This window comes from Bos indicus, chromosome 16 (genome assembly GCF_029378745.1).
Source record: "Bos indicus isolate NIAB-ARS_2022 breed Sahiwal x Tharparkar chromosome 16, NIAB-ARS_B.indTharparkar_mat_pri_1.0, whole genome shotgun sequence".
In the NCBI taxonomy this organism is placed as follows: Eukaryota; Metazoa; Chordata; class Mammalia; order Artiodactyla; family Bovidae; genus Bos; species Bos indicus.
The window spans coordinates 80,349,314-80,367,349 of NC_091775.1; the positions used below are offsets into that span (position 1 = coordinate 80,349,314).

Genomic DNA, 18,036 nt, shown 5'->3' on the forward strand with positions numbered 1-18,036 from the left:
CAGATGGCAATGTTGGTGATTGGAGGAAATCGAATCAGGGTCCCTGGAGACAGGAGGAGCCGCAGAGGGGGAGCCATTGCCCTGCCTGGCGGAGCCCATCAGCAAGAAGCCGGCTTCTGCTCCGCCCACCAGGCCCCCAGCCCAAGAGGGCGGCCGGAAGGACATCAGGAGGCAGGGCCTAGAGGAGGGGGCTCCAGGGTTTGAGGGTCCAGGCATTGCAAGGTCAGCAGGCATTCACCCTGGGACCTTTCCCGGTCCAGCGCATTTTGGTGTGGGATCCTCTGGGGTCAGAGCCAGCCAGGCCCACGCTGGCCCATTCTAGGCACAGTGTCCTTGGCAGGTGCGGGTGGGTGAGTACCATCCAGAGAATGGGGTACCAGCTGGGAGCCAGAGGACACGAGCCCAAGATGAGTCACTCACTGCCAAGGCTACCGACCCGGACGGGGCGTGGGGGAGTGTTCGTCCCAGGAACGGGCCATGAACAAGTAACTGGGCATGGGTGCTTTCACGCACCAGCGCTGAGCCAGGCGCCTCAGACTGTCTCACTTAAGGGAGGTGGTGTACTAGTGACTTCAACCCACTGTCCAGAGAGGGAAGCTGAGGCTGAGTCCCAGTCAGTACAGGCAAGCTGGGAGTCCGAAGCCCGCGGCTTCTCCACTTCGCCAGCTGCCTGGGACACTCAGCGCCCAGACGGACGTATGAACTCCCTGCCCGGCACCACCGAGGGAGCAGGGGGCAGCTGGGCGGGGGCGGCCTGCCACAGCCGACACAGGTCTGGCAGGCTGGACCCGAGCGCTGGGCTTTCGGGGGCCCCCAGTCCAGTGGGCACAGTCGCCTTGGGCTCCTTCCCACCACACCGTGCCCGGGGGAGATTGTGAACCCAGGGCGCATCCAGGGTGTGTCCAGGGCGCGTCCAGGAGATAAAAGACGGGCCCTTGGCAAGCGCCTGCCCCACCCTCCAGTGGGTCAGCCACCCCTGCTTCCCTGCATCATCAGGACATCTCTTCCCAGTTTCAGCTTTCTAGGAACTCCACGGCCCTTGCCTGCGGCAGCTCCTGACCAGCCTGGCCCCGCCCCAGGCGAAGTCACTTCTGCGGGCGGCCCTGGAGCCCCAGATGAGGGAAGGAGACAGCTTCCGGCTACGCAGGGTGGCAGGATGGCACCCCTGCCAGCGCTGTTCCTCCCTAGGGACACGGGAGGGCAGGCAGGGATGGGAACCAGGCTCCAGGATCTTCCAAGGGAACCAGGGGCACAGGGTGCGGAGCCAGGGTGAGGCGAGTGAGGTGTTCGCGCCTCGGATGCAAAATTTAAGGGGGAATGAAAAGACTCCATGATCACGATAAATTATGATTTACTGCACTATTCGGAAAACTCAAACTGGCAAAGTGTGCTGCCTGTTTTTGTCAAACCCAAAAGGGATTTTGTGGACCCCACGGCGGGGGGTCATTTCTGAGCAGAGACACCCCCCCCACCCGCCTCAGCCCCGGAAACCTTCCCCCTCCCCGCCCTCCCCCAACCTCCCCATCCCTTCTGCCGGCCCTGCAGGGGGAGGGCGGCGCAGGGCCCCACTGAGAAAGGCCCGGAACCTCCCAGAACAGAGCCCGGTCTATCCGCCACTTGGCAACGCGCAGAGGGCCGGGAGGGGCGCAGAGAAGGCCCGGGCTCTCCGGCGGAGGGGTCCAGCCTGGGCCCGCGGTGCCGCCTCCGCGCACTGTCTAGCGGCGCTACGCTGGGGATTCTAGGAGCCTTTTGTACACTCGGGGCGGAGGGCTTCGGGCGCCCGGGCCGCACCCCACACCGGCTCGTGTCCCCCCAGGCGGGGCACAAAGGCGGCGAGCCCGAGCCCGGGGCTGCGAGAAGCGCTGAGCTCAGCACTTCCCCGGCTCTTCGGGAGCCAGGACAGGGCGGAAGCGGAGGACGGCGGAGCCAGCGAGGAGGCAGGCCCGGGGACGCTGCGCCTGCCAAGGCGGGAGGGTCCCTCCCCCAAAGCCTGGCCAGCGGCGCGCCGCTCCCGACCGGCCTCGGTGATGCCGCACAGAGCCGCCAACCACCCCGCAGGGCTCCGCCCCGCCGCCGGGGGCTGGGGCAGGGTGCGTGGGTGTGGCCGGCTCCAGGTGAACCCCGTCCCACCCGGTTAGCCGGCTCCAGCCCCTCCGTAGGTCTCTAACCGACCCGCCCCCGGGTCTTTATCCCAGGCTCCCACATCCCTTGAAGAAGTCTTCCTTTTCTCCAAGAGGTCGTGGTTTCCTTACTAAGTCATGTCCCACTCTTGCAACCCCATGGACTGTCGCCTGCCAGCCTCCAGCTGTGATATTAAAATAACTAAGAACTGCTCCAGAATCCTAGAAAATTCTTACAGCTGTGGTGTGTGCTCTGTGATTCCTGACATCCCTTTTTTGCTGGTACCTGGAACCTCCTGGACGCAATTCCTCAGGAGTAGTAACCCCGCACATAAGGAGCAACATGCCTCTTTGCTGGTCACTGGTCACGGTACCTACCACTTTGCACACGATCTAAGGGGGGTTCCTACCACACTTTGCACACAGTCTAAGGGGGTTCCTGCCAGACTTTGCACATGTTCCAAGGCGGGTATCTGCCACACTTTGCACACATTCTAAGCAGGGGGTTCCTACCACACCTTGCACATGTTCTAAGTGGGGGGGGTCCTACCACAGTTTCCGCATTTTCTAAGGGGGAGATTCTTGCCACACTTTGCACACATTCTAAGGTGGATTCCTACCACACTTTTCACACATTCTCAGGGGGGTTCCTACCACACTTTGCACACATTCTAAGGAGGAGGTCCCCCCACAATTTACAAAGAGGGCTCAAAGAGATATCAACTCAGCTTAAGGCCACAGAGCTAACCAGTAGCCAGCTACGTCTTCTAGGAAGCCCATCTTTGCTGGCCATGGGACTGAAGGGTCAGAGCAGGAGGACAACTGGGGAGAACCAGCCTGAAGGCGAGTTGTCACTCGGGGGTCTTCCAGGCTGGAAGACACCCTTGCGGGCCCCACGTCCAGGGCCATGAGAAGAACCGCAGCCCCCACCAACGGCCAAGATCACCTCATAACCAGTCCCTTCAGAAACAGCCCAGGGGTGTGAGCCCCTCCTGGACACCCTAATGTCTTTCTGGAATCCTGAATAGGAGCCCGGGGGCCTGGGTGCCTGGAGAAGTGAGAACGCCCAGCACCCTGTCCTGGGGTGGGCTGCCCCCCACGGCTGCCCGGATCCCATGACCCCCTCCTCACGCCACGCCTGGCTCCGTCTGGTGCTGGGCTCTCACAACGTCCAATGTGGAGGAGTGTGTGTGTGGCAGGGGACACAGAGAGGAGCCACAGGACCCCCTGTCTGCCTGGCACAGAGAGGCACTCAGTCATGCAGTGAGCTTCCAGGGGCCAGCTTGGTCCCATCACTGACGGAGCCAGACCAGAGGGGAACTCAGCCACAGAGCGAGGGATTCAGACCAGCTAGCAGCGAGAGGCTCCTGCCTGCAGAGGCTGCGGAGCCCTCGGAAGGGAAAGGGGGGTCTGCAGTCCTCCTCCCTTGGAGTCATGGTCACTGACGCCACCCGAGCCACCTCTGTTAGGACTGGATGCGGTATCTTTTGAGAGCTGATGCGTGGAGCTCCTGTACATGCAGGGACACATGTCACGTGTAAGGACTGCCTCCTTCCTGAGGCTCAGAAGGGAGAATCTGAACAAGCCCGGAGTCACACTCTCCTAATGGTGGAGCTGAAATCCAAACCCAGCCTGACTGTGGCCCGGCCTGCCGCATCCTCTAAGCAGCTCCGGCCCGGAGAGAGGTGGGCCGGGGAAAGATGATCCTGCCGACAGCTGCCAGAGGGCCAGAGCCGTCTGCTGGGGAGCGTTTTCACATTCACAGTGAAGACAGCCGAGGCCGGGGCTGGGGAAGGGGGGGACCAGGGACCCAGGAGGCTGCTGCCTCGCAAGAGCACGGCGCCGCCTCCGAGGCAGAGGGAGGAGGTCACCCACGTTCGTGGGCATCCTCTCCTCCCCACCCCCTCCCGGCCAGCCTGCCAGCTCCAGGAAGTCGGCTGGAATCGACATCCCTGCTGTCTCACGGGAGTCTGGCTCCCAGACACCCTGGGGCTTCAGCTGACTTAGCCCGTCCTGCAGGGGGTGCGGGGGCAGTCCGCCCTGAAGTAGGGTGGCAGGTCCAGCGTGGGGTGCTGCCCCTCTCAGCTGCAGAGCTGCGGCGTGGGGAGCCCTGTGAGCTCCCAGGCCCTCCCCCAGCCCAGTCCTCCTGAGGCTGCCTCAGGGAAAACACTGGTCTGAACCCCCAAACAAGAAGGCTTTGTACAGCAGGGTCAAAGGACATGGGTTTACGAGGCCAGGCCTGGGGAAAGGGGTCCGCAGCCCCCTCTGCCTGACTTCTGCCCCTGCATGAGTTCCCAGGAGCCCAGGGAGGGCTGCAGACACTCAAGGGGACCCACAGGAAGCCTGGGGTTCAGGACTCCCTCCCTCCCGGGGATGTCCTCCACCTCTTGCTCTCTCAGTTCGTCCCAGGGTCCTGGCCACTGACTTCTGCGGAATGCCCCGGCAGGCCGTCCAGTGGGGGAGGGCGTGGGGTGTCTCATCTACACCCCCAAGGCATCGGGGTCTCAGCTGGGCCCGCTCCCCCAGAAAGGCTGAAGGAGGCCTGGGGGAGGAGGCGGGTGGGGAGAAGCTGGAGCGTGGGTGCGAGGAGGGGCGGGGGGCGGGGTGTGTGGTCCCTATCCTGAACTGCCCACTACCCCCTCTGCAGTCCACCCCGCAGGCCCAGCTTTGGGGCCTAGGAGGGGGTGTCCCCAGCCCAGGAAAGCCCACGCAGCTGCGCCCCAGCCTTGCCGGCTGGTCTGCCCCACCCCCACCCCGCCCTGGGGCATCTGGCAGGGGTTTCCCATGACCTCCTGGGAGACGCTGCAGAGCCCCGAGCTGTGCTGGCATCCGGGTCTGGGAGGGCCGCTCGCGGGGACTGAGCCCTGGGGATGCTCGCATGCTGGAGAATGCACAGCAACAGGTGTCGGCCTGCGCTCCCGCCAGCCCCCGACCCCGGTCCCCAGGGGCCCTTCCCGGCTCGACCCAGGCACAGTGGGCTTCCACCCCGCACGGCAGAGGGACAGGGGCTCGGGCGTCTGGGGGTCCGGGGATGGTGAACCACGGCCCTGCATCCCTTCCACACCCAGAGCAGCGAGGGCAGGGCAGGGGTGCCCCTGGGGACGGACACCTGCCGCAGGCCCCACAAACGCCCACCAAGCTCCACCACCCACCGCCCGGGACGGAGGAGCAGCCCCCGGGCCCAGGCCGCCGACCCAGCCAGTCCCAGCCCCAACCCGCAGCCTCTCAGGGCCCCCATTCCTCCTAGGGGGCTGCTTGTCTAGAGGGTGAAGCAAGCGATAGAGAAGCCCAAGGTGGAGAGGGCCTGCAAGGACACAGGCGGAGACGTGGCTGTTGGGGAGCTGCCCTGCAGGGCGGTGAGGTGGCCCTCGGGCAGGAAAGCGGTGTCCAGGGGCAGCTGTGTGGAGCTCAGGAAAGGCAGGGGGGCGGCTCCCACCGGGGTGGGCAGAGAGCCCCACATCCAGGAGCGCGTGGAGACAGGCGGCTTGTGCCCAGCCCTGAGTGCCTCCCCACGCGCCTTCCCACATTCACAGTCACAGCCACGACCTGCCCGAAGCATCAGAGCAAATGGAGGCGCGGGGATGCTGGCAAAGCGCCAGTTAGCAGCCAGAGCAGGCTGTGTGGAGCAGGGCCTGGGGAGCGAGGCTGCCCTGGGCTCACGGTCAGAGGCCTGTTTCACCGCGGTGAGCCTGTGCCCGTCTCCACGGTGGGGTGGCACCTGGCACCTGACTCCCGCAGGCCTGCGTGGGACGAGAAGATGCGACGCCTGGGCTCAGCGAGTAGGCAGGAAGTGACCGCGCCCAGGCCCCCCGGCCCAGCGCTTCCTCCGCTGCCTGCTGCCTGCGGTCCATCACCAACCAGTCCCAGGGCTCCAGGTGAATTCTTTTCACCGCAGTCACTGAGGCTTAACCAGTGAGACACCTCCGAGGCACGCGTTCAGCAAGTGCTTATTCCTGTTCACATTTTCTTCACACTCAGCTCCTCCAGAGTCAGCCTTTAAGGACTGTCCACCTTCCACTGCACCCAGAACACTGCTCCTCACAGGAGGACATGCCAGAACAGCCCGCTGATCCCATTGTACAGGGAGGAAAAACTGAGGCCCAGGAGAAACAGAAACGGGGCCCCAGCCCGGCCCTCTGTCCCCGGAGCCGCTGTGGGAAGGAGGGTGCCAGGCACATGTCACTTCTGTCACTTCCTCAGCCCCTGCCCCCCACCTCCGCGCGGTCTTCAAAAGCTGACAGCCAATCAGGCGGGCTGGCTCGGGCAGAGGGTGGGGGGCATGCTTCCGGGGCCTGTGGTTACTACACTGCACTTCCTGGTGATGACATCAGCCCTGTTTCTGCAGCAGGAGACCGCCACCAAGACTCTAGGGTCCCCACCAGCCCTCAGGAGGCCCTGCCTGCGCCCTTTTCCCGGGTCTGGGTCCCCACCACCCTCAGGAGGCCCTGCCTGCGCCCTTTTCCCGGGTCTGGGAACCAGACAGCAGGGACTCTAGTTGGTCCTGGCCGGCCTTGGACTCTGTTGGAGGAAGGGCGGGGAGGAGACGCTGAAGACACCGCCTCCCCACCCCACTCAGTTTTTTCTGTCTTATCTTTGTCCCAAGCCACCAATTCTCTTGATTCAAAATTTTAGACAGATGCTGACTGAGACTCCAGAGCAGCCTGCAGCCAGGGGAGTAACTGCAGCTAGAGAGCCCAAGGACAGAGCAGGGCGGGTGGTCCCTGGGTGCCTGGCTAGAGAACCCAAGGACAGAGCAGGGCGGGTGGTCCCTGGGTGCCTGGCTAGAGAACCCAAGGACAGAGCAGGGCTGGTGGTCCCTGGGTGCCTGGCTAGAGAACCCAAGGACAGAGCAGGGCGGGTGGTCCCTGGGTGCCTGGCTAGAGAACCCAAGGACAGAGCAGGGCGGGTGGTCCCTGGGTGCCTGGCTGGCGTCCCCAGCCCTGTTCCAGCCCAAGTCTGACCCTGCAGTGTCCAGGGATGGATGCCCAGGGAACCCAGGGAGCCCCCAGTCCCGCCCCAGCAGACTAAGGACAGAAGCTTAAGGAAACCAGGCAAGGATAAGGGGGTAGGGTGGCCAGGCCTCCCCTCGTGCTGGGGGCTCAGAGCTGGAGGCTTAAAAGGGTCTTAAATAAACGCACCCTGTGACTCGGCTTCCTTCCCCAATCTCAACTTTGCCAACCAGCATTTCTTAATAGCCGCCCCTTCCCCTTCTCCCCCGACTAGTTAGGCCTGCATTTCTACAACCTGGAGCAGGTCTGCGCTCCCCATCACCCCCCTCCCAGGTAGAGACTGGCCTTAGCCAGCCTCAGAGCTGAGAGAGTTCTTATCGGACAAGGGGATTAAAGGATAAATGGATCACAGGGCAGGCTGGAGGGGCTGGCCTGGGAGTCTCGGTGCAGAGTTAAGGGGCAGAGGGCCAGCTTCCAGGGTGGCCTGGGGCTGGGGGCAGGGGGCTGGAGTTCTGCTTACATCTAGACCTTCTTCCTTTACCCACAGCTCCAGGTCCTGAAAGCTGCCCTCTCTGGTCTGACCCTTCCATGGCCTTCCCTGCAGCTCTACAGACAAGCCAGCTTTGATCCTTATCCGGAGATTACAGTGCCAAGAGCCCCAGGCCTGGCACTTCTTACCTAATCTAGTGGCCCCTGGACCCTTACACACACAAACACACACACACATGTCAGACCATGTCTGCCCCATTCCTGGCCTCCCTGTCTCAAGAGTCGGACCCTGGACTTGCCATAAGTCATTCTCATGGGGACACAGTTAGATATGAGAAAGGGCAACCAGGCTAGGCCCCTGGCAGTTCCAGATCCTTGGCTCTTCCCAGCAGTGGTCAACACTGCTCCAGCCCGCCACCCAGTCCTTCAAGTGGGACCACAGATTTCCGAGGGTGGGCTTGAGGGGGTGGGTAGAAGGGGACCCCCAAAGAAAGGAGAAGTCTCCCTGCAGCCCCCAGTGGTGCCATCTGCTCCCCCTCCCAGCCTCGGTCCTAGTCCAGTACCGTCCTCAGCTCTGATTATAAGCTGGGCTCTGTCCAGGCATTGTCTGCCCTCCACAGCCAGCTGCCCATCCCAGTCTGGCATGTGCACTGGGGCCGGAGTAGGAGGGGAGGGGTGGGCGGGGGCGGGGCCCTCCCCATCCAGGGAGCCCTGAAGGTCTGGCTCTGGAGGTGTTCCAGCCCCTCACCCTCCCTCCAGGCCAGTGGCAGAGGCAAGGAGTGGGGACACCCAGATCCCACCAGGCAGTCTCAGTGGAGGCAGAGACGACGCCGGTCACGGGAGGGGAGCATGGGCGGGCAAGATGCTCCAGGTGGAAAGAGTCCCGGGAAGCTCCTGCCACTGGCGGCGGTGGGGAGAGAACACCAGCTCTTCCCTGGCTGAACAGGTGCCAAGGCCACGGGCTTGGCCACACCTCCGCACCCCTGGTCTAGCCTGGGGGCCCTGACGAGGTGGGGCTGGGGGCTCGGTTTGGCTCTCTAGGGTGAGATGGAGTCCAAAGGAAAGCTGCCTCCTTCCCAGCCCTGGTCCAGTTTCCTTTCATGACGCGCCCAGACTCCCACTCCGCTGCAGCTGTCTTATTGACATTGCCACTCCCCCCCACCATGCCCCTGGCCCTCACCCTCAGCCCCATAGGATCCTGCTGCAAAGAGCCCCGCCCCGCCAGCCCACCAGGCATCTTTGGGGCTCCTCTTTGTCTCGGGCTGTCCAGGGCCAGCGAGTCTGTGCCAGTGATGCTCCGAGAGCAGCCAGCAGTCCAGGGGGAGGGCACGCTGGTCTCCCTCCCTCCACTCCAGACTGTGATCAGCGGTCCCCTGACCCTCTCCACTGCAGAGGGCTAACCAGGTGGCTGGGGTTGGGGGGTGGGTAGCAGCACCTGCCCTGGGGTGTTTTCCACAGTCTTCTCGGAGTGACTGCCCTGGAATTCTGGAATCTGGGTCACCTACAACCCAGGGAAGTCAGAGACCTTTCTCAGACCCACCCTAGACCCAGACTCAAACTCGCACCCTCATCACACAGGGCTGGGTGATGCTCTCCACCCTCCCTGTGTTGGTGATGGGTCCCAGGCTGGCACTCTCCCACCAACGGATTGTCTCAAAGAGCTAAACCCAAATCAAGAACAGGGAGGGTGACATGGCGCGGAGGGCCCCCACCTAACACAAAGAACACAGCTCCATTGTGCCCTGTCCTCTGCCCACCTCGCTTCTGCCAGGATGTGCCTCAGAGTCCCAGGCAGGTCCACGTGGCCCTCCCCCGGCTCAGTTCTGTCTGAGGGCCTGAGGATGGGGCATCAGGGTCACCGCAGCCTGCCCTCTGAGAGGAGAACCCCTGACACCCCTCCTCTGTCCCCAGCCCAGCCGCTCTAGGGGCAGGGCCAGCAGGGATCGCTCCAGAGCCGCTGCCTCCCTACGGGCCAAGGCCCCATTCCAGCCCTTCCACTCGTCCTTTCGACGATCTTTGTCTGCGGAGCCGGCCAGGGCGGCGTGCTGCCTACCCGGCAGTGCGGAGAGCGCAGGATCAGCGGGCTGGGTGGATGCGGGGAAATGTCCCCCACCCAGTGTCCCCGCGTGAGACTGCAGCCCGTGGGGGGGAGGGGGGCAAAGAGGAAACACACAGACGCTCCCTCCCGGGCCCGGGCTGGGTGTGAAATACCGGATTTCCTTGTTTATTCGATTTTCTGATCATTAAGGGCTCCCGAGAGGGGCCCGAAATCACCACCCAAACAAAGCCCCTCCTGCCGCCCGCGGGGACGCCGCTCCCCCGGGGGCCCGGCCAGCACGCGGCGCCCTCCAGCGCGGCCGGCTGGGCTTCCGCGGGCGCGGGCTGCCGGTGGAGCGGCGCCCCCTGGACCCCCGGACCCCCGCCCCGTGCCCACGCGAGACAAAGCCGAGCTCTCCGCGCACGCGCCCCGGTCACCCGTCCTACCTGACGGCCACCTTGACGCAGCAGTCCCCCTGACCGGCCATGGCGCTGCAGTGCCGGGGCCCGCGTCGATCAGGGGCGGGGGCCTGGGGGCCGATGCCCGGGGCGACGGCGGCGGCCGCGGCTGCAGAGGGCGGGGGCGCTGCGGGCGGGGGCTGCGGCTCCTGGAGGTGACATGCTCGCGGGCGGCCCGCGGAGGGCTCACCCGCGGCCGGCTGAGGGCCCCCGGGGCTGGGCCCGCGCGCCCCCTCGCGCCATCGGGCGGCGGCGCGGGGCCAGTGGACAGCCGGGGCGCGACGGTCTCCCCACCGCGCGGCTCCCGCGCGCGCACCTCGGGCCGCGCCGCGCCTCCTGCCGCCGCGCGAACAAAGGGGGCGGGGGCCGGCCCGGCGGAGGCCCCGCCCCTGACGCTCAGGCCCCTCCCCGATCTCCGCCCCCGAGCCCGCTGCGCCAATCGAGGCCCGACCCGGCAGCAGGGGCGGGGCGGAAGCCTTTAAAGAGACCCCTGGATGAGTCGGTCCACAAGCTCGCTGGGGTCCTGGAGAGGTTTCCTGGGGTCTTCGGGGCGACACGGCCCCAAGACCTGATCACACCGGTGCCTCGATCCCGGAGCCGCAGACTCTCGGCCTCGGTGGAACACCCCCCTCACCCCCCGCCCATAAATGCGGAAGCCGGGCGCAAGGAGGGGAACTACGAAGGTCACGCAGAAGTTAGTGGCTAAGCGAGGGCAAGCACCCGGGTGTCCCGGCCCGGCGCTTCCCTGCAGAGTGTCCCACAGCGCCTGACGGTTTGTGTTCTGAAAGCTCCGGGAAAGCCTCTCTTCATTTATTCCGGTGAACTTGCTAACCTTTACTGAGGGGGATTCTCGCTAGTGTCTAACTAAAATCCCCTGTCCCTACAACCCTGCAGCGTTTTAAAGCTCGTCTTTGGGTTGGTTCCTGGCCAGGCTCCTAGCCTAGACGGCCCCTCCGGGGGCTCCAGTGACCTTTGTGACCTACAGATGACTCCCACCTTCAGCCCCCCACCCCTTTATCCCTGCTCACACTCTGCCAGTTGCGGCTGTGGGGGCAGAGGGTCGGCGTGGGAGGCCTGAGCTGCCCCAGGGAGACAGGGAACAAAGGGAACCCTGAGCTCCAGGCACCTGGGTAGAGGCTGGGGGGAGATGGGGGAAGGTGGGAGGGGGAGGAGGCGGAGTGGACAGCTGCCTTCATTTGGGTACAAAGGACAAGGGGAGCCCCAAGGCCTTGAAGTGCTGGGTGGTGGTGGAGAAGAAATCATGTTTGCCTTTCCAGTCCCTCTCCTGCCTCCGAGACCAGCCCCTTCTCCCTGCCTGCCAGCTCCCAACATTGGGGCCATTGACGGGGCCCCTCACCAGCTGCCTGCCCTCCCCTCACTTCAACCAGCTCCCTCCATTGGACCGAGCCCAAGAGGAGGACCCAGCTGTAGCTCCAGATGTGGAAGGCGCATGCTGGGGGAGGGGAAGAAGGGGAGTCTGACTCCCAGCCTCTTGCATCACCCTCAGATGATGAAACCACGTCAGAGATTTAGAAAAGGGCACAGGCTAGGGGTGGAGGGTGCATCTTTGGTGCCATCCTCCTCCCTTCTCCTCCCCCACCCAACCAAAATAACTGCTCCATCCGTAGCCCACATCCCAGTTTGGTTTGGTCAGACCAAAAAGCAAAAGATAATTTCAAGGGCAGATTTCAAGGGCAAATCAACACCCCAGTCTGATGGAAAACAGCAGCACCACCTCGGGTGTCCTTGGGTAGGAGGGGCAGGGGTGGGGGAGGGCCTGGCAGGACCCAGCACTCTCAGTAGCATTTGAACCAAGAGGAAGAGCTCTCTGGGGCCAGTGTTTCCCCCACCCTGGAGCAGGAGACCAGCAGAGTGCTGAGGAGTCAGACCCTGGACATGCTCTTCCAACCAAGATGAGAACGGGGGAGGAGACTGACATTTATGGACCATCTACATGAACAGGCACTTTACACGCATGTGCGCATGTCATACTCATCACCCGTCAGCTAGGCTTTAGTAGCAGGGCAGTGTTAGTTGCTCAGTCACGTCCAACTCTGTGACCACATATACTGTAGCCTGCCAGGCTCCTTTGTCCACGGGATTTCCCAGTCAAGAATACTGGAGGGGTGCCATTCTTCCTTCAAGAGATCTTCCTGACCCAGGAATCAAACCCGAGTCTCCTGCGTTGCAGGCAGTTTCTTTACCATCTGAGCCACCAGGAAGAGCTTTATTCGTTTCAATTTTGCTAAAGGGGCAGTGAGTCTCACCCAGCATATAAGCAACAGAAGTGGGACTGAACTCGTGCCTCCTGTAAAGTGCATCCAGACTCCCCAGGCCACCTCCAAGCAGCCGTCTGGGGAAAGGAGCTGGGCAGCCGGGCTCCAGACTTGTGCTCCCCAGACAGCAACGTTGCATTTTGCAAGGCTGCTCTCCTGCCCAGCAGAGTCTGGGCTTCTCCAGGGGCTGGCTCTGGTTTCCTGCCTCCTGGAGGTCCCCTCTGACTTCTGAGAGTAGGTGACCTTCTGACTCAGCTTCACTGCTTCACTGCTGGGAAACGGCGCCAGAGCCCTGTGCTGTCCCCTCCCCCATCCCTCCAGGGCACATGGTACTGAGCCTGGAGGAGCCAGGAGGCGCCCGGGCTGCCGCTTGGGCCTCCTAGAAGTCAGGGCCTCAGGGTGACTCCCTCCTGGGTCACCAGGGAGCCGCAGGGCAGCCTGCTGACCGGATCCTCTCTCCTGGAGCTGCCGGCCTAAGGCAAGGAGGTCGGATGGGGATCCAGGGGGTGGTCAGGAAGCTTAAACCACAGCCTGGGCAGATCTGGTTAGAGAGTCAGGGGAAGCCTGGGATGGCGCCCGCACTCCTCAGTGCCCCCGAGCCACAGCTCAGCCCCGTGCCTTCCCTGTGTGTGTCCCCACCCCCTCCTCCCACTGCTTTTCTCCCTTCCCTCCTTCCCACCCCCGAGGCTGCTCTGCCTCAGCTGCCTGTGCACATCTCCCCACCCCACCCCACCACAGACACACATGCACACACTCACACGCATGTGTGCACACACACACGTGTGCGCACATCACATGCACACATGCTCATATGCATGCACACAGTGCACATGCACACACACACGTGCACACAGGGCACGCGCATGCACACGCATGCACAGACTGGACTGCAGTGTGAGCCTCAGCTCGTGGCCCAAGCCAAGAGCCCCCCACTGGGCATCTTGGGCTCCACTATCTCTTCTGACAGGAGTGGTGGGCGTCTGGGCAGATGGAACCCGGGGGGGCTGGGGGAGCTCTCCATGGCAGGAGTCTCCCACGCTACCGCGGTGACAGTCCTAGACTCCAGCAGCGACTGGGGCAGCCATCTGGCCCAGATCTCTCCTGCCTGATCCCGCTCTCCACAGCAACCCGACAGTAACTGGCCCTAGAAGGCTCCCCTGGGGTGGCCCAACGTTGGGTCTGCTCTGTGGTGGTTCTTTAGTCGAGCACCAGGCCCTGGCTGTGGGAGGAAGTGTCTGAACCTTGCCCTGGAGTTCTGGAGGTGGGGGAGGGCTGGCCACAGCCCCCATCCTGCCCAGCTGGGTTCTTAGGAGAACAGGCCCTAGCCCACCCTGCTGGCGGTGGGCCGGCCGCACCTCCTGAGCCCACCTGGAGACAGAGCCCAGTCCTGCCTGCCAGCAGTAGCCGTGAACCCCAGACATGGTCTACTAGGGTGCAGACGTGGGGACCTCCGCTCAGCAAGGGCCCAGCCTGACTTCCCCTGTTACAGAGAAAGACAGACTCGGCCATAAAGGAAACCAGAATTTGTTATAAATAGTAAGGAAGAGATAGAAGTACTGTGGATTACAAATACCCGTCAGTCTTTAAAAAAGAAATCACACACACACTATTTTTGGTTTCAGATGTAGATGAGGGTTTAATGCACCACATAACCTCAAACACAGGAGCTTCATCCCTTCTTCTCTGCAGTGCTTTCTAAGACAGTGTTAGAGCAGGTGTGGGCAACCTCAACCTTCAGCCCTAAGGTCATCTAGTTCAACAAGAGCCCTTTTCAGGTGAGGAGACTGAGGCCCAGGAGGTGAAGAGACGTGTCCAGGGTCACGCAGCGCGCTGCTGAACTGGCACCCGAAACCCCAGAGGGGGCAGTGCCCCCCCACAGTGCGGTGGGACCCACAGGCTGAACACCGGACTTCTAGTGTGAGCTCGGGGTTTGCAGGAGAGCCGAGTCTGCACAAAGGGACAGAAGGCAGCTGGAAGCCGGAGTCACGGAGACACGGCGACACCCCTCGGGCCGTGAGACCAGGGCAAGTTAGGGAGCTGTGCCCATCGTCCACCCCGCACCCCAGAATGGGGACAGTCTGCTCCCTTGCCACGGGCTGTCACGGGCTGGAAATGGGGCGGCCTGGGCGGAGCGTGCAGCACAAGGTTCTGCCCAGGATGGAAGTGAATTTCCTTCGCTCCCATCCCTTCTTCTGCGAGCGCCTGTCGTCTGACTGGACAGAGGGCCAACCTGTCATAAGATGGACAGGATGTGGGGGATGAGTGTGTGTGAGGCTGGGTGCAGGGGGTGTGCTGTGGTTGCCTGCCCAAGGGGTCCTCGTCGCTGGGGGCGGGGAGGAGGTCCAGCCTCCGTCAATGGAGGGGCCGGGAGTCAGGTAGGTGTCTGCAGGGCAGGAGGGCCCCAGGCACGCCGGATCCCTGCAGAGCACGGATGCCCCGGGTCAGCTTCCCCAGGCACCACCTGGAAGACGTCTATGCTTTACTTTACCTGCCCAAGGGCTACCCCCGGCCGAAGGTGTTAATGCGCTTTCTCTTTCACTCCTCACGGTCTGTGAGGCAAACACTCATTGTCCTCATTTTGCAGAAGAGGAAATGGGCTCAGAGGTCACTTGGCTAGTGTCTGGTCATTAGTGTCTCCAGCAAGTATTTCCGGCTCGCTGCCTCTGGCACAGGGCAGGCCGGCGTGTCCTCACTCCACTGTGAGCCGTGGCCCTGTGACTTCCTTTGACCAATGAAATTCGAGCAGAACGCTCAAGAATCGCTCGTAGGTGGACGCTTCGTACACCCTGGCACCTCACACAGGCGCACGTGGTGTAGGGTCTCCACTAGGAATGAACTTTCATTGTGCTGAGTCGCTGAGCCTACGAGCTGGTGTGTTACTTGGGCAGTGCCCCCGCCCACCCCCCCGCCCCGCCCACACCTATAAGGCCGTCCCTAGAAGGCGCAGAGCCAGGATTCTGGTCTGGAAAGATGCCCAAGGCCCAGAGTCTCTCAGGACTCTAGCTCTTCACACAGAACCACAGACACCCCTTTGGGCTTCTGGCCTCCAGGCTACGTGGAGCCCTGCTGGCAGGTAGAAGGGGGCAGGCATCCTCAGGAACCAGGGCCTTTCTGCAGCCTGGCCGTCACCTGCTGAGGAGCGGTCACGGACACACCTGTGCTAACGTTGTGAGGGCCAGGGCCCGAGAGTGGACTCTTGTCCAGCACTCGGAAATGACCTGTCCGAGGAGACACATGTGCTGACAAAGCAAGAGACTACTGGGAAGGGTGCCAGGGCAGAGAGCAGGAGGGTAAGGGAGCCAGGAGAACTGCTCTGCCCTGTGCCTCGCAGTCTCAGGTTTTATGGTGATGGGGTTAGTTTCTGAGTTGTGTCTGGCCAATCATTCTGACTCAGAGTCCGTTCTGGGGGCCGGCATCACTCGGCCAAGAGGGACTCCAGCCAGGAGGACTCTAGGAGGTGGTAGGATGTATGGACTGGCGACCTTTTCAAATTCTTCTGGTTGGGGAGCGCTTGTCGGTTCCAAGTTCCTCCTGTTGTCAGATCACTCATGCGGGTGGTTACCATGGTGCCTGGCCAGGGTGGTGGTCTTGGACAGTGGTGCCCCTAACACTGGCCCTGACCCTGCTCATTCCGCCTTCCCCGCGGCACCCCATCAGTCCTCTGTGAAACGGCCTCTGTGAAAGGCTGGTTAGCTGCCCAGAGGCCCCAGACAGATCTATCTTCTCAGAGACAAAGTACCAGCTGCTGCCATTTCTGACCATGGTGCTGGGCATCGAAGAATCGATGCTTTTGAACTGTGGTGTTGGAGAAGACTCTTGAGAGTCCCTTGGACTGCAAAGAGATCAAACCAGTCCATCCTAAAGGAAATCAATCCTGAATATTCGTAGGAAGCACTGATGCTGAAGTTGAAGCTCCAATATTTTGGCCACCCGACGCAGAGAGACAACTCATTGGAAAAGACCCTGATGCTGGGCAAGATTGAAGGCGGGAGGAGAAGCAGACGACAGAGGATGAGATGGTTGGATGGCATCACTGACTTGATGGACATGAGGTTAAGCAAGCTCTGGGAGTTGGTGATGGACGGGAAAGCCTGGAATGCTGCAGTCCATGGGGTCACAAAGAGTCGGACACGACAGAGCAACTGAACAAGAAAGAGTTATCAACTGAGAGCTGTGAGGTCAGTTCTGCTTGGGGACTTATTGAAGACTACAGCCCAGGAGACGGGCTCTTGGCAGCAACACGGAGCTGCTCAGAAGAGGTGAGAGCAGGTCAGCCTCATGTGATTTGGAGAAGGGGTATGTGCCCCTGACAAAACATCTCACTAAGGGTTTGCTAGTCACGGGGGACGGATGTCTCCGATGACGATTTTAGTGCTTTTCTAGGTATGAGAAGATTCAAGAAATTAGGCTCCTAAAATCTGAAACAATCTAACGCTGAAGGTCTGCTCTGCAGGCTTTTCCTGGAGCACGGAGGGCCTCATTTCTCATCTCTGCCCTGAGCTCTTTCAGGGGGTATTGAAGGTTGGCGACTGCAGTGGCCAGTGACGTCATTCTTATGGAACCAGGTGGAGAGTGGCCCTCTCAAATGGACAGAGTTTCCTGGGGTCATTGGAGAAGGCCCGCCAGAGAAGACGGGCTGGGACGGAGGAGGAAGGTTGCTGGGTGCGCACAGGTGCCAAGGGCATTGGGGTACACGTGCTTGAGCGGGCGCTGGGCAGGGTGTGGCCCAGATCAATAGGGGGCGCAGTGGAGCTGGGTTAGGGACTGCCCTGCCATCCTCCTGGTAACGGGAAATCAGCAGCTCCAGAGTGGTGTCCGGGCCCCAGCTGGACCCCTGGCCTGAAAGCTAACTCGGCCTTTCCTGGAATGATTTTATTAATAACCCACATCCTGGATGGTGTCGCAAGGCTGAATGAGACATTGCGTCAGGCACTTAATGAACTGGGTTTGATAAGGTCGCTACTATCATTCTATGATGACAGAACGATAAACTGGCGGAGGCGTCTTAAAGGGCCCATGACTGGAAGTGGGCTGGGCGGCCCCTCCGCTGGGCCTGCCTGTCTCTCGGGCCTCCTCCTGGAGCCAGGCTCCTCCTCTAGGTCTTGGCTTCCTTTCTGACCACAGTGAGATCTCCTTTTAACAAACAGCGCTTGGCTCTCCCTTCTCTGAACCCTCCAGACCCCAGCAGCTGATCCTCCACGTGCTTCTCTGATGTCCTAGCGTTTTCAATTCTTGTTTGACACCAGGATTATTATTTTGCCCTATGTATCTAGGCCAGCTTCTCTTAGAATGCTTCTAAACCAGATTTAGGCTCCACTGGGGGACAGCTGTGTGGCATAGGAGGACACGATGGAGTAGGGAGCTGGAGGACGAATCCAGCCCTGCCGGGCAGACCCCGCCCTCGGCTGACGCATCAGTAACTGGCAGCGGGACCCTTGCAGGGGAAGGGGAGCAAGTGTCCGCTGCTGCCATAGCTGTTGGGCCCAAGGCAGGAGTGATGTGTAACTGGGGTCAGATGCCAGGGAATGGGGCCAGGGTGAGGTCTGGGTTGGCTGTGGCTTTTCCAGTGACCTATGGCTGGCCTCCGCACCTGCTGGCTAAGGGTCGGAGCTGCAGAGCCTGTGAGAGGACCAGCCCGATGCTGAGATGTGCGCTGGGAGCCGAGCTGCCCAGCTCCCCCACGAGAGACTCAGAGCCCCATCAGGT

At 62.1% G+C, this 18,036-nt stretch overlaps 1 protein-coding gene across 4 annotated transcripts in view; it reads right to left on the reverse strand.

Moving 5' to 3' along the window:
- Positions 1 to 10,392, reverse strand: part of KIF21B (kinesin family member 21B) — a 44,562-nt gene extending 34,170 nt beyond the window's left edge. For all 4 annotated transcript variants that reach the window (XR_011560982.1, XR_011560981.1, XM_070768755.1 and 1 more), the window contains exon 1: positions 10,043 to 10,392. Coding sequence is in view for 2 of the 4 variants with exons in the window: in XM_070768755.1 (XP_070624856.1) it covers positions 10,043 to 10,083 (41 nt within the window). In the remaining 2 variants the exon portion in view is untranslated. The remainder of the gene's footprint in view (positions 1 to 10,042) is intronic.
- Positions 10,393 to 18,036: the final 7,644 nt, after the last annotated feature.